General features: G+C 38.1%; 1 protein-coding gene and 1 pseudogene across 2 annotated transcripts; one reads left to right on the top strand and one right to left on the bottom strand.

Annotated features, from left to right (window-relative positions):
- LOC120144196 lies at positions 1–10,387 on the top strand (annotated as a pseudogene).
- Positions 10,388–11,048: 661 nt separating this feature from the next.
- Positions 11,049–12,859, bottom strand: LOC120144143 (protein FAF-like, chloroplastic). 2 transcript variants are annotated; one of them, XM_039158285.1, is made up of 2 exons: positions 12,756–12,859; positions 11,049–12,602 (listed from the first exon to the last, which is right to left on the bottom strand). In XM_039158285.1, the coding sequence occupies exon 2, from the start codon at positions 12,543–12,545 to the stop codon at positions 11,187–11,189; it is 1,359 nt and encodes a 452-aa protein (XP_039014216.1). In that variant the 5' UTR covers positions 12,546–12,602; positions 12,756–12,859; the 3' UTR covers positions 11,049–11,186. The 2 variants fall into 2 exon arrangements, with proteins under 2 accessions (XP_039014216.1, XP_039014218.1); XM_039158287.1 differs by having other exon boundaries at positions 11,049–12,576.
- Between the last annotated feature and the right edge of the window lie 332 nt (positions 12,860–13,191).

Here is a 13,191-nt window from a genome sequence, read left to right as displayed (position 1 = left end):
ACTGTTTCTTTCTTTCTTTCTCCCCCCAATAAAAAAACCAATTTTCCCTCTTTCCTGGAAATTAAAGTATTTCTTTCCCGGGAAGTGATAGTGGAACTTTCCGACGAGGTGGTGTTAATTCAGGATCTGAGCTAGGGTTTCCGAAAATGTTGATCGGAAATTCGAAATTGCTTTGATTTTAGGTGGCTGATCCTGATTTGCCTCGATTGAGGGTTTTGTGACTTTGAATTTTGTTTTAGCTTTTTTTTTTCATCTTCCAGTATTCATCAATCATTTAAGGAGGAAGACCCTTGATTTCACGAGGGAGCAGAAGGTGTTTATGCTTGCGAGCGAGTGAAAGCCTTTGGGAACTAGGGCTTTCTCTTCGTCGGCTTACAATTGCATGTCTTTTGCATACTACTTCATTGACATTCTTCTATTAAGTAGCAGTAAGTAAGCAGTAAAATTACAAGCTCAAGCTTACACTGTCAATGAAAGAGCTTTAGCATTAAGGAAAAATACGCTGCCTGCTTTATCTACGATTTTGTTGAACCTAGGGCTTAATTTTGAAAACGGTAAAGAAATGGATGTGGATTCGTCGATGGTGTCAGAGACCGTGCACGATCAGAACCACGACGGAGCTTCTCTATCTTCGCCGCCTATGGAGAAGGAGCAAGAGCAAGAGCAGCAAAACCAGCAATTAGAGAACCAGACTTCACCACCGGCATCCGTCAGATCTGCGCCCTCTTCGGAGCAACAGACTGCATCTACCCCACTCGCTATTCAAGGACAGCAGCAAATGCCGGTGGCTGGGCCAAGGTGGGCGCCCACTTATTCGGTGGTTAATGCGATTATAGAGAAGAAAGAAGACGGGCCAGGCCCTAGGTGTGGGCATACCCTAACAGCAGTGTCAGCTGTGGGGGAAGAAGGGACGCCTGGGTATATTGGGCCCAGGTTGATTCTATTTGGTGGCGCTACGGCCCTGGAAGGGAATTCTGCTGCTTCTGGGACTCCATCGTCGGCCGGAAGTGCTGGCATCAGTAAGTAATTTTCATTTTCATTTGATGTTTAGAAACCCTTAAAAAATTATTGTGGTAGATGCAGAGAAATTTTGCTATAGCCTATAGGTGTCCATATATGTATGAGAACCTTAGTTAAGTGGATTTACGATGCGTATTCTTTAAACCCAGCAATTATTGCTTAAGCAGTTCATATTTAGCGAGAAGCCCCAATTTAATGCAATTATGATAGGGTAACTTACTTCCAGTTGCCGTCCCTATTTATTGGATCAGCAAGAAGTTTCTTTATTTTTATCTTTTGAAAGAAAACTGTAAAGGGATAAGGAGGTGGCACTGCAAGTAGAAGTCTGCTTTTGGGTTTAGGGTCTGTAGCTTGGAATTCTCTGGGTTTTGTACAATTCAAAATGCATATGATTTTTTTCGTAAGGAATGCTAGAATTCTATAAGTGAAATATATTCCCTTCCTTCTTCATTCTTGTATGAAATTGATGTTTTTATAATTATTATGGTGCTATGGAACATGAATACAATTTTTGTATGCTCCACCATCCTCCTTTTTCCCGCCATGCCAGCTCCCAAGACCCTTTAAAGATGTTTTCTGGTCCTAATTTGGACTCTGATATTCCTTAGATATCTTACCTTATTTCCAAGTTAAAAACTAGCAACATGATTGTTTCTGCTTACAGTTTTAAATATCCTTGTTTTGCTTCAAATTGCAAATAATATATGCTTTATTCAAAAAACAATATGCCTATATCTTCCTGCTGTTATAATTGTTGTTCCTATTTTTTTTTCTTTTGAAATATTCATGCTCCTATAACTAAGAAAACATAATCTCTTCTTTCTTTTCAAATAATCATGATCTAGTGCATCCACCTAGGGTTATCGGAGTTCAACACATCAGACTTCATTTTTGTTTTTTAGAATGTATAAAAATTGCTGATGCTTTGATCGGTTTTCAAGTAATAATGAATGATTAGGATCTTTTTTTGACTTGATACGAATTCAGGTCCCCTTGCAAATCTGTTTGTAGCGTATGGCATATCAAGGATACTTGTTGTTGCCCCTTTGCCTCTCTTAACAAATAATTCTTTAGAATTTTTCTCTTTTTTGTTGGATGACAAATGGCTGTCCCTTTTTTCCCATATGTATGGGGTAAGGGGGAGGTAAGATAGTAGGCTGCCCCCAACACCAAGTTGAGAGCAGCTTCCGTAGGAGACCTCCAAATTATGAAATGCCCTCCGTGGGACTTGATCCCACGACCTCAAGGTTTAGAACCTTGTGCTCTACCAACTGAGCTGGATGACAGTATACTCTAAACTTCTTTTTGTTTGAATTAAATTTCAGGACTAGCAGGTGCCACTGCTGACGTGCATTGTTATGATGTGTTAACTAATAAATGGTCTAGGTAAGCCTAGGACTGAGGGTTCATTGCTGCCATTTTGCGTTCCTGATATCTACTTGACTCATTATTTAATTAATCTCACAGGATCACGCCATTTGGAGAGCCACCTACGCCAAGGGCAGCCCATGTGGCAACTGCTGTGGGAACTATGGTCGTTATTCAGGTTAGAGCAGTGTAATTTATCATTATTTTATTTTATTTTTTCTCTGTTTACAATTGTCATTATTTAGTGGAGTTTCTTCCCTCTGCAGTTAGTAATTCCTAACATGAAGCTTTATTTTGATTTAGGGTGGAATTGGTCCGGCTGGTTTGTCTGCCGAGGATCTTCACGTTCTTGACCTCACACAGCAGCGACCACGGATGCATAGGTTTGGCCTTGAAGGATGCATGTTAGACCTTATTTATACTGTGAAGGTTGGTTATTAATGACTTCTCATTGTACTTCAGGGTGGTTGTTCAAGGCCCTGGACCAGGGCCTCGTTATGGACATGTGATGGCTTTGGTGGGGCAAAGGTATCTCATGGCTATTGGTGGAAATGATGGTAAGTAGTTTGTTATTCTGTTTTTTTCTTGCGTGCATTTTCTTAAAATTATCATGGAAGTTTCATTTTGTTTTTATTTACCATGTATTTATATTTTCAAATGGACTTTCACGAACAATGTGCATCATTTCTAGGAAAACGACCTTTGGCTGATGTATGGGCGCTAGATACTGCTGCCAAGCCTTATGAATGGCGTAAATTGGAACCTGAAGGGGAAGGTCCACCACCATGCATGTAATCTCTCTCTCTCTCTCTCACTCTCTCTCACACACACACACACACACACACGTGCATACATGCACACACAAAAGTGATGCTGTAGTGTGCCAAAACAACCTTAAATTATATGGTCTGTTCTATTTTTATAGTTTTGGTCTCTTAGAAGCTGTATGCATTCGATGAACCAAAATGATACCATGTTTATTGCTATGCCTATCTTTTAACTTTGATGTGGTTGGACATGATGACTACTAATGTATCTATATTTATTTCCTCAGTGTTTTGGTATTTTATTATTTTTTTCATAATGTTGTATGTTAAAGCTCATAGTCTTGCTTCCGCTTTCAGACAGAAACAATGATACCAAGCTCACATCAATATGATTATTGTTGCTGTTGTGTTGTTTTTAATTTTGTTGATGATTTAGCTGGGTGATTGCAGAGTAATTCCTTGTTGACAATTTCTGTTTAAATAGGTACGCGACTGCGAGTGCACGATCAGATGGTCTCCTGCTTCTCTGTGGAGGGAGGGATGCTAACAGTGTGGTGAGTTGAGAAGTCTGCACTGCTTGGTGTCTAGATTTAGTAAATGTATAGCCTAATATATATGATTCTCTGAACAATACAGCATAAGATTACATAATCTTTGGTTTTCACTGCCATTTATTATTGCTATGGGGCAGGTTTCCTTGTTCAGTTGGGGTAAAGTTTCTATACATCTTTGCAAATGTTCACACTGATTTTAAATATATATTTTGTGTAGATAGGAGAAATATATATTCTAATGAATTCTGAATAATTTGAAAATAATAGCAACGTAGACATTTTAAAGATTGATCTGAGATGCTTGTAAACGGTGTCATCATTTTTTGTTCTTTTTGTACCATTAGATTTTCTCATCTGTTCGCTCTTGATGTTTTCCTTTTTCTCAGCCATTGGCAAGTGCTTATGGACTTGCTAAACACAGGGATGGTCGATGGGAGTGGGCAATTGCTCCAGGTGTCTCACCATCACCAAGATATCAACATGCTGCTGTGAGTTTTTCTTTTGTTCCTTGTGTTCATGTTTCAATAATTAGCTCGACCCATGACTTCTTCGAGTTAGATGTATTACATATACATGCTATGTTTATAGGTCTTTGTCAATGCCAGACTCCATGTTTCTGGTGGGGCACTTGGCGGTGGACGCATGGTTGAAGACTCGTCAAGTGTTGCAGGTGCTTGGTCTTGGTTTTTTTCCGTGTTTTGACTTCTTTATTTCATGATGTAACATCCTTGTGGCTTTACTGGTAAACAGCAAATATTAGTTTGTAAAATCTTAAGGTTTAAACTATATTTCTTGGACTCTTTCGTTTTTATTGAAGTAGTCAAATTTGAAACTCCTATCTGGCGTATGGATACGGGGATATGACCTCCAAATACTTGGAAAAACTTAGAAACATCTAACCAAACTCACATTGGATGCGTACCCATATTTGACACTTGCACCCAAGTCCGCGTTACATAGGGTTTAAAAGTCTGTTATGAACTTCCCCAAATGCAGGTTGCTCTTTCTTCTGGTATAAAAAGATGCTAGGTAGTACATAAAGTAGGGAACAACCTTCCTAGCACTCAAAGCTGTCCACCCACTCTGATCTCAGTTTTCTTCAATTGTGTAGCTTGAGTTTTCCTGCTGTTCCTTTTGTTTTGTCTCTCTCTTCCACTTTCTGTTAGAAGTTGCATATGAGTTCATTAGCATTTTTCATATTATGACCAACATACCAAAATTATCATTGCTGTTTGATATCTAGATAATCTTTTATCTGAAAGTTGCTAGACTTAATTTTTGCCTGAAGGCTTTATTACCTGAAATCAAGCACTATAAATTTCTGGGAGTTAGTTAAATTTATAGCAAAGAGCAGGCAATGTTTTTAGTTTATTGTATCATAGGAATATGGTAACTGATATTGATATTACATGTTATCAGTGAAGCACTATTTGTATAAATCTACTAGTTTCTAACTTATTCCCATTTCTGATAGTGTTGGATACTGCTGCGGGAGTGTGGTGTGATACAAAATCTGTTGTTACTAGTCCAAGGACAGGTAGATACAGTGCAGATGCTGCTGGTGGAGATGCCTCAGTTGAGTTGACAAGGCGTTGCAGACATGCTGCTGCAGCTGTTGGTGACTTAATATTTATTTATGGTGGTTTACGTGGTGGTAAGATAGCCTTTTCTTCTAAAACATGTATTCAAAATCTTGTTCTAGTTTCAGTATGGAGTTCAGATAACAATTAGATTTATATGTCATTATCTATTATATACGTAATTATACTTTCTCTTTATAACTGCATTTGCTGATAAACCTATAGTCTTGACAAGGCCTTTCTTCTAACCCACTTTGTGAGATTAAATTCTGGATGTTGACATTGTTGAAGAATGATTTTTTTTTTGGTTCTTTGTGCATTGTCCCAACATGAAATGCATTCTTCTATTTTCTCATATATAACATTAAGTTGTAAGAGAGGCTACAGAAGTTTTAAATTTCACTCCATCTTGTGTGTTGGGAATTAGAGAAGTTTGTTTCTTTAAAATGTTTGTTTTCATGAAACCTGAGTTCTTTCCACATATCATGAGTTTGAGCTGCAGCTATTTATTGGTGCTTAGTCTTTTATTCATAAGAATCTTATTTGGTAATACTAGTATATGTTATTTATTCTGTAGGGGTGTTGCTTGATGACTTGCTTGTTGCTGAAGACATGGCTGCTGCGGAGACAACAACAGCAGCTTCACATGCTGCAGCTGCTGCTTCTGATGTGCATGCAGGGCAGTTACCTGGAAGGTATGGATTTGGTGGTGAAATAGAAAAGCAAACAATGCCTGAAGCAGCTCCTGATGGAGCAGTTGTGCTGGGAACTCCAGTTGCTCCTCCTGTAAATGGGGATATGTATACTGACATAAGTACTGTGAATGTCACGCTTCAAGGATCCAGGTAAGAGAGAACTGTAATTGTATTTATTTATTGGCTATCAAATGCTTAAGCCTCCTCAACTGATCCAAGGAGCTGCTACAATGTGGTTTATCTTGTAGAAGAATGAGCAAAGGCGTTGAGTATTTGGTTGAGGCAGCAGCTGCTGAAGCTGAGGCCATTAGTGCCACACTGGCTGCTGCCAAGGCACGACAAGTTAATGGAGAAGTTGAACTTCCCGATAGGGATCGATGGGAAGAGGCTACACCTAGTGGAAAACAGATGTCTACCTTGATTAAAATGCCTGATTCTTCTGGGTCAAATGATGTTACTCCAGCTGGAGTTCGGCTTCACCATAGAGCTGTCAGTGTCAGATAGTTGGATTGAAATGATACTGTTTTTAAGTCAATTTGGTATTCTTTGTTATCTATGACTTTGTGACTAATGTTTCCATTATGCAATAGGTTGTTGTAGCCGCAGAGACTGGTGGAGCTTTAGGTGGGATGGTCAGACAGCTTTCTATTGATCAATTTGAAAACAAGGGCAGGCGGGTTGGCTATGGGACTCCTGAGAGTGCAACTGCAGCAAGGACACTATTAGATAGGCAGATGTCAATGAACAGTGTCCCAAAAAGGTACTAATAAGTAATAACATTTTTTTGTGTGTCATAAAGCAAGACCTGTGTTTTAGAGGTAATTGCTGATGTGTCTACAAATAAAAAAGGAAGAGTTGGAATAGCAATAGCAGGATCTTTCAATTTGAATGGTTAACTTTATGGATTAAGATATTGTTGTAAAATTTTCTTCATTTCTATGAGATTAATTTTAGTTAATCTGAGTTAAGATGGATCTTTTCTTTTTATGACAATTGATAAATTTAGGAGAGTAATATATTTTTGAACTCTCAATTAAAGGTGATAGAGTTCTACCTTATTCTATATTTTTGGGTTCACATTTAGTACCCTCATATGTATATATGCTCTTTATGTTCCTAAGGTTATTATTTCCCTTGATACAGTCTTGATTTACAGCAGGAGCTATACAACTCAAAGCAGTGAAAGAAATCTCATTGGCTTCTTAATCAACTTAGCTTAAATTCTGATATAAAAGGAAAGGGAAAGAAAAGCTTGTTTTCCTTGTGATTATTTGTAGGCTAGATTTCATTACCATGCTTTTAATGCATTACAAATCTGTTTTGCAATCCTCATGAATGCACGCCAGTATTAGAAAGAAGTTGATTATCAATTTTATACAGCAGCTTGGAGAGAATTCCTCATTGAGATTTCTCTTGTTCGATTTGGGAAATCCATATTTTCTTGAATATGCAGTTTAATGATGTGATTGATAATTCTTATATATTGAACATCATGTTTCTTATGGTTAATGAAATCTTAAGGCACTCTTTTCCTCCTTCCGCTGATTAAGGAGCTTTTTTACAAGATCCTTTAATCAAGAAGGAGGTTTTTAATGAGGCCTGCAATTCCTATAAAAAAATATATTGAACATCAGTTTTGTTTCAGTTGGTTATGAGATACTGATGAATGATAGTTCTGATAGGATTTTATTTGAAGTATTCAATTAGTCTTGCATCTGCACTCCTGTTATATCTGTCAAATGCTTCCTTGATGAACTATAATGAGGAGTCTATATGACATTTTGTCCAGGTCATAGCACATCTTTTGAAGCCTCGTGGTTGGAAACCTCCAGTTCGTCGACAGTTTTTCTTAGATTGCAATGAAATAGCAGATCTCTGTGAAAGTGGTGAACGAATATTTGCTGCCGAACCAGCTGTTTTACAGCTGAAAGCTCCTATTAAGATTTTTGGTGATCTACATGGACAATTTGGGGATCTTATGCGCCTTTTTGATGAATATGGTGCACCTTCAACAGCTGGAGACATTGCGTAAGCTTGGTTAAAATTCTTGTTTCCTAAAGGCTCTTTACTGTCGATGTTTAAATTGACTAGGTTTTCAACTGACCTTTTTAATATCTATAACTACTGTTGTCTCTCTCTGGTGTAACCTCCATGTGCTGTATTACATCTTATTTTTAATCTTGACATTTTATTTACTTGATATTGGTTTGGTTTAAATTACTATCAGATATATCGATTATCTCTTCTTAGGAGATTATGTGGACCGGGGTCAACACAGCTTGGAGACCATTACTCTTCTGCTTGCATTGAAGGTAAATTTAGAAATTTCACGCTTTGATCATCTTCTCATGCTTGCTTTTACATACTGTTGAAGTTTGTGATGAGCCAAGATTTTCATGTAATTATGTTATGTTGCAGGTTGAGTATCCCCATAATGTGCATTTAATTCGGGGGAATCATGAGGCTGCTGATATCAATGCACTTTTTGGCTTCCGGATTGAGTGTGTTGAGCGCATGGTATTGTTTCACATTGTGTTTGAAAGATGTTAGTCATGTTTTGTATAATGTTTTTCTCACAATTCTGATGGCTTTTCACAGGGTGAGAGAGATGGAATATGGGCATGGCATCGCATAAACCGTTTATTCAATTGGCTTCCTCTGGCAGCTCTAATTGAAAAAAAAATCATTTGTATGCATGGTGGCATTGGTCGGTCTATAAATCATGTGGAACAGATTGAGAATCTACACCGTCCAATTACAATGGAAGCAGGCTCGATTGTTCTTATGGATTTATTATGGTCAGAGCATGTTACGATTTTGTTTGAGTCCTGAAATATAGTATTTATTGCTTTAATTTACTGATTTATTTTACTGCCATTTTATATTCTAGGTCTGATCCAACAGAAAATGATAGTGTGGAAGGGTTGCGGCCAAACGCTAGAGGCCCAGGGTTGGTTACTTTTGGGGTGCGTGTGCTACTTTAAAACCTTTTTTTTAAAAAAAACTACAACCTTTTAAGTTCTTTCTAGCTGCATTTTTCATTGATTTCAACATTTGTGGATGTATTTGCATGGCAATGTGCTTGCATATTATGGCTAGCTGTTTGATCTCTTTATTGTTCCCATGAAACTGCTTCACTTCCTTCTTTCCTCTCTCACTTTCTCACACATATACACTCACGAACAAACTGCTTTAAGGGGATGGTGATCTCTTTAAGATTCCCTTGAAAGTAATTTTTTTTTTTACTTACGATATTGTTTAAATTGCTTGCGTTCCCTGTCCCACTTGCTTGTGCAGGTCATTTCTCAGCAAAACTGTCTTTTCTGATTACTTCAATGATGATTTTGCGTTTTATGCTTATGTAAATGGTTTTAACTGTTGCAGCCTGATCGTGTTATGGAGTTCTGCAATAACAATGATCTTCAGTTAATTGTTCGTGCTCACGAGTGTGTTATGGATGGCTTTGAGCGTTTTGCCCAGGGACATTTAATCACTCTTTTCTCTGCAACCAATTACTGTGGTGTGTCCCTGATCCTTGCTTTAGTATACATGCAATTTGTCAGGTTCGGACTATTTAAGCTTTAAATTTTGTTACATGCTTGAATTTTCAGGCACTGCAAATAATGCTGGCGCAATCTTAGTTTTGGGTAGAGATCTAGTGGTAGTCCCAAAACTCATTCATCCTTTACCCCCAGCAATGTCATTGCCAGAAGCATCACCGGAACGTCATATAGAAGATACATGGATGCAGGTGCCTCCTCTTTCTCCTTGTCATTTATGTACCCTTTTACTTACTACGTGCATAGCTTCTTATACTGTTGCTTTCTTTTTTTTGTTTAACCCATGGGATCAGGAGTTGAATGCTAACAGACCTCCGACACCCACTAGAGGTCGTCCTCAGGTGGCAAATGATCAAGGCTCTCTCGCTTGGATATAATAGATCCTTCCAATTGTTTCTATATGCACATTCAGGCTCATGCTAACTCATGCTGTTCTGTATAAGAGCATGATGCCAAATACAGGCCTTTCCGAACCTGTAATCTCTCTCGTAACAAAGTTTGAAGGCTCCAACCTTGGTTTTTCGCCGGTTTTCAGCACACGGTATGCCTTGAGAGTATGAAAGATGCAAAGTTCCGTTCTTGATAGTATGATAGATACAAGTTAGAGAAGCAGATTGTGGGCGGCAGCGTAGGATTTCTTTTCGGTATGTGTTGAGCGTGCAAAATTCGGGCTTATCTTTGTAAATCAGTTGGGTGGTTTCTTCAAAAGTGTCGAGTATTTTTCACATTTAGTTTTTTTTATTATTATATTTTTTACGGCTGATATATATTTTACGCCCTTTGATGTTGGTTATATGTGATGATGGGAGATAATATTAAAAAGAGAGAATATGTTGGCGTTGGCTGTATCAAGAGTTGATGGTGTTTGGTGTAATTCTTTTTATGCCTTGTACAATTATGCAATGTTTGTGGGAAGATGACAAACTACTGTTCAACCATCAAAGTTTTACAAGTTCTGCTCATCGTTTCTCTCACTTGTAAACTTAGCTGTCAGAATTCGAGGGTTTCCTTGATGCAGTAGATTTACATCATCTTAACGAATTGTTAACTTCTCCTTATTATCATACAATGATTAATACTTAATTTATTAAGCATATTTAAAAAATAAAAAAATAAAAAAGATTTTTTTACTGTTTTAACCTTATGAAGAAAAAAAAATACTAAAAGTATATGTGATAGAAATTTTATTAAGTATATTTAAAAATAAAATAAATAAATAAATAAGATTTTTTTACTGTTTTAACCTTGTGAACAAAAATACTAAAAGTATATGTGATAGAAATATTACCTCTGTTACAAATGGTTTTTTTCAAAGGTAGAAATATCAATCACAAATCACGACCCCAATCTAAACATAAGACAAGCACATGTATGATTATGTGCCCAAAATTTAAAAACCATGACTCATGCTCAAACCAATTGAAAGAACAAAGAGAGACAAAAACAGACCACCAATCCATCCATAATTATATTAGCCACAAATAGGCAAAGAAAATCATACAAGATATCTACTATATATATCTCTCCCTCGGATGTTTTTTATTGGGATTTTGAAGACACAATCACCCTCCTCAAAGAGTGGATGTGGAAAAAACTAGCTAGGAGAGAACAAAAATAATATTATAGGCATGGATTTTAATCATCAGGAAGTGGCAATGCAATGAGGTGCCCAGAATAGAAGGGGTCTCCTATGTTCCTTGCAGCCTTTCGACAATGGAACTAACTCACCACCTTTAATATTCACTTTCATTTCTTGTGACTGTTGATCAAGTGACGCCTTTGACATGCCCTGATTCGGCCTCCTCCAGTAGCACTCATAAGCATTGAATGATACAACTGTACCTGCTCCTGCTCCTGCCTTCGACGGTGATATTGGAATTGGCCTACCCATCGGTGGACGTGGTGGCAATGACTGTGCTAGTGATGTTGGTGCTACTGTTGGCTTTACTTTCCCCTCCTTTTCGTCTCCGAATTTGACTATTTCATTGATATCTTTAGTCCATGTTGGGTTCCTATTTGCTAACCACATCGGCTTGTTCATCATCACGGCTAACCTATGCACAGTGATTGCTCCACTTGACAGTTTGGGAGCCTGCTCAATCTCATAACATCTATCTTCACTTTCCTCTTCTTCTTCATCAATGTCTATTTCACTTTCTTTTTCTCCGAAGCTTTCAAACTCTTCTTCTAACTCTTCCACTTCCATTACTTCTTCTTCAGCACCATTGGTATTCGCGAAAGTGAGGACAAGGCGACCGTCTTGGCGTTGAGCAAGAAAGTTGTTCAAACAAGGCATCGAAACAGCTTCAATGACCAATTTTCCATTATCACGACGAGTCTTCAACCGCCTCGATGCTCCGTCTTTGGCCGAAAGGGAAGAGATTGGCGGAGGAAATGAAGGGTTTGGCGATTTCTTCCCAACATCGTAATGTTTCGGAATTATTTCCGCCTTTTCACCATCGAAACAAGGCGTAACCGTGGGTGCCACTGGTTCTTGCTTTTGGTGTAGCAGTTGTTGATCCTCTTGTTCATCTTCCTCCATGTCACCGGTTTCCGAAGAGAACCCATCGGAGCCGGTTTCGGAACCAAGGCTCTCGGTACAAATTTCAAGGCTTTTCTCGCTTAAACAGCTACCGGATCGCTTCACAAGAGGGTGAATATAAGGCGGGGAAGAGTTCGAAGTCTCTTCCACTGGCTTTTGTGATACGATGGAGCTCCATACATCGAACTTACCTTGATTTTCAACTTCCTTCTTCTTTTGTTGAATGGAAGCCCAGACATCGAATTGACTCGGCGCCTCATCATCGTCTTCCCCTTCTTCGAATGATGAAGAAACAGGGAATTCCTGGGATGAAGGACTCTTTTTCAGGGGAGACATTAACCCTTGTTGTGTCAAAGACATATCGGCCGACAAAGTTCTTCTAAGCGAAGTACCTTTGGCCGCCGGTGTGTCGGAATCCGATACGAGAATGGAGAGTATACCCTGCTTCTTGGCATCCATGGCCTCTTCAAGTGAAGATAATAGAAGGGTGCTGCAAAGTGATTAACACAAATTTATCTGTCACAGTTGAAAGAAACAAAACAAAAGAGCTTAGGAAATAGGTATAGCTAAACAACAAATAACAAGTTACTAAGAAACATGCATGCATGTTGCTTATAAGCTGTATGTATAGATAATCATAAGGGGAAAATGGATTAGAAACGAATTTACCTTATTGTTAATAACAGCAAATATGTAGCAGCAATAGCATCCAGCAGAGGTCAGCCCTCTGGGGGGACTGCTTTTGCTTGAATTTTTGTGTTGATGTAAATCAGATCATGGGTTTGATTGATGGAGCAATGCAATGGTGGGGGTATTTGTAGGAGGCTTTGGAATCATGTCCATTGGTCCCCATCATCCACACACTCCACCACTGCTTTTTCCCCCTTAAAAAAATGGGTGATTTTAAAATTAAAAGATACTAAGAATATAGTGTTGAAAGTTAATTCGGAATCATGTTCTAGTGACGAGTTTTAAAAAATATGATAAATAATTGGAAATCGTCTTGTTTTATAAAATATAATAAATAATTAAAACTCGTCATGGGGTACGACGATATCCATACAATTTTTAAGTCCACGTGACAAGTTAAAATTTTTAATATTTT

Source organism: Hibiscus syriacus, unplaced genomic scaffold (genome assembly GCF_006381635.1).
Source record: "Hibiscus syriacus cultivar Baekdansim isolate YM2019G1 unplaced genomic scaffold, ASM638163v2 tig00110882_pilon, whole genome shotgun sequence".
Lineage (NCBI taxonomy): Eukaryota > Viridiplantae > Streptophyta > Magnoliopsida > Malvales > Malvaceae > Hibiscus > Hibiscus syriacus.
This window is presented reverse-complemented; position numbering and strand designations above follow the sequence as displayed.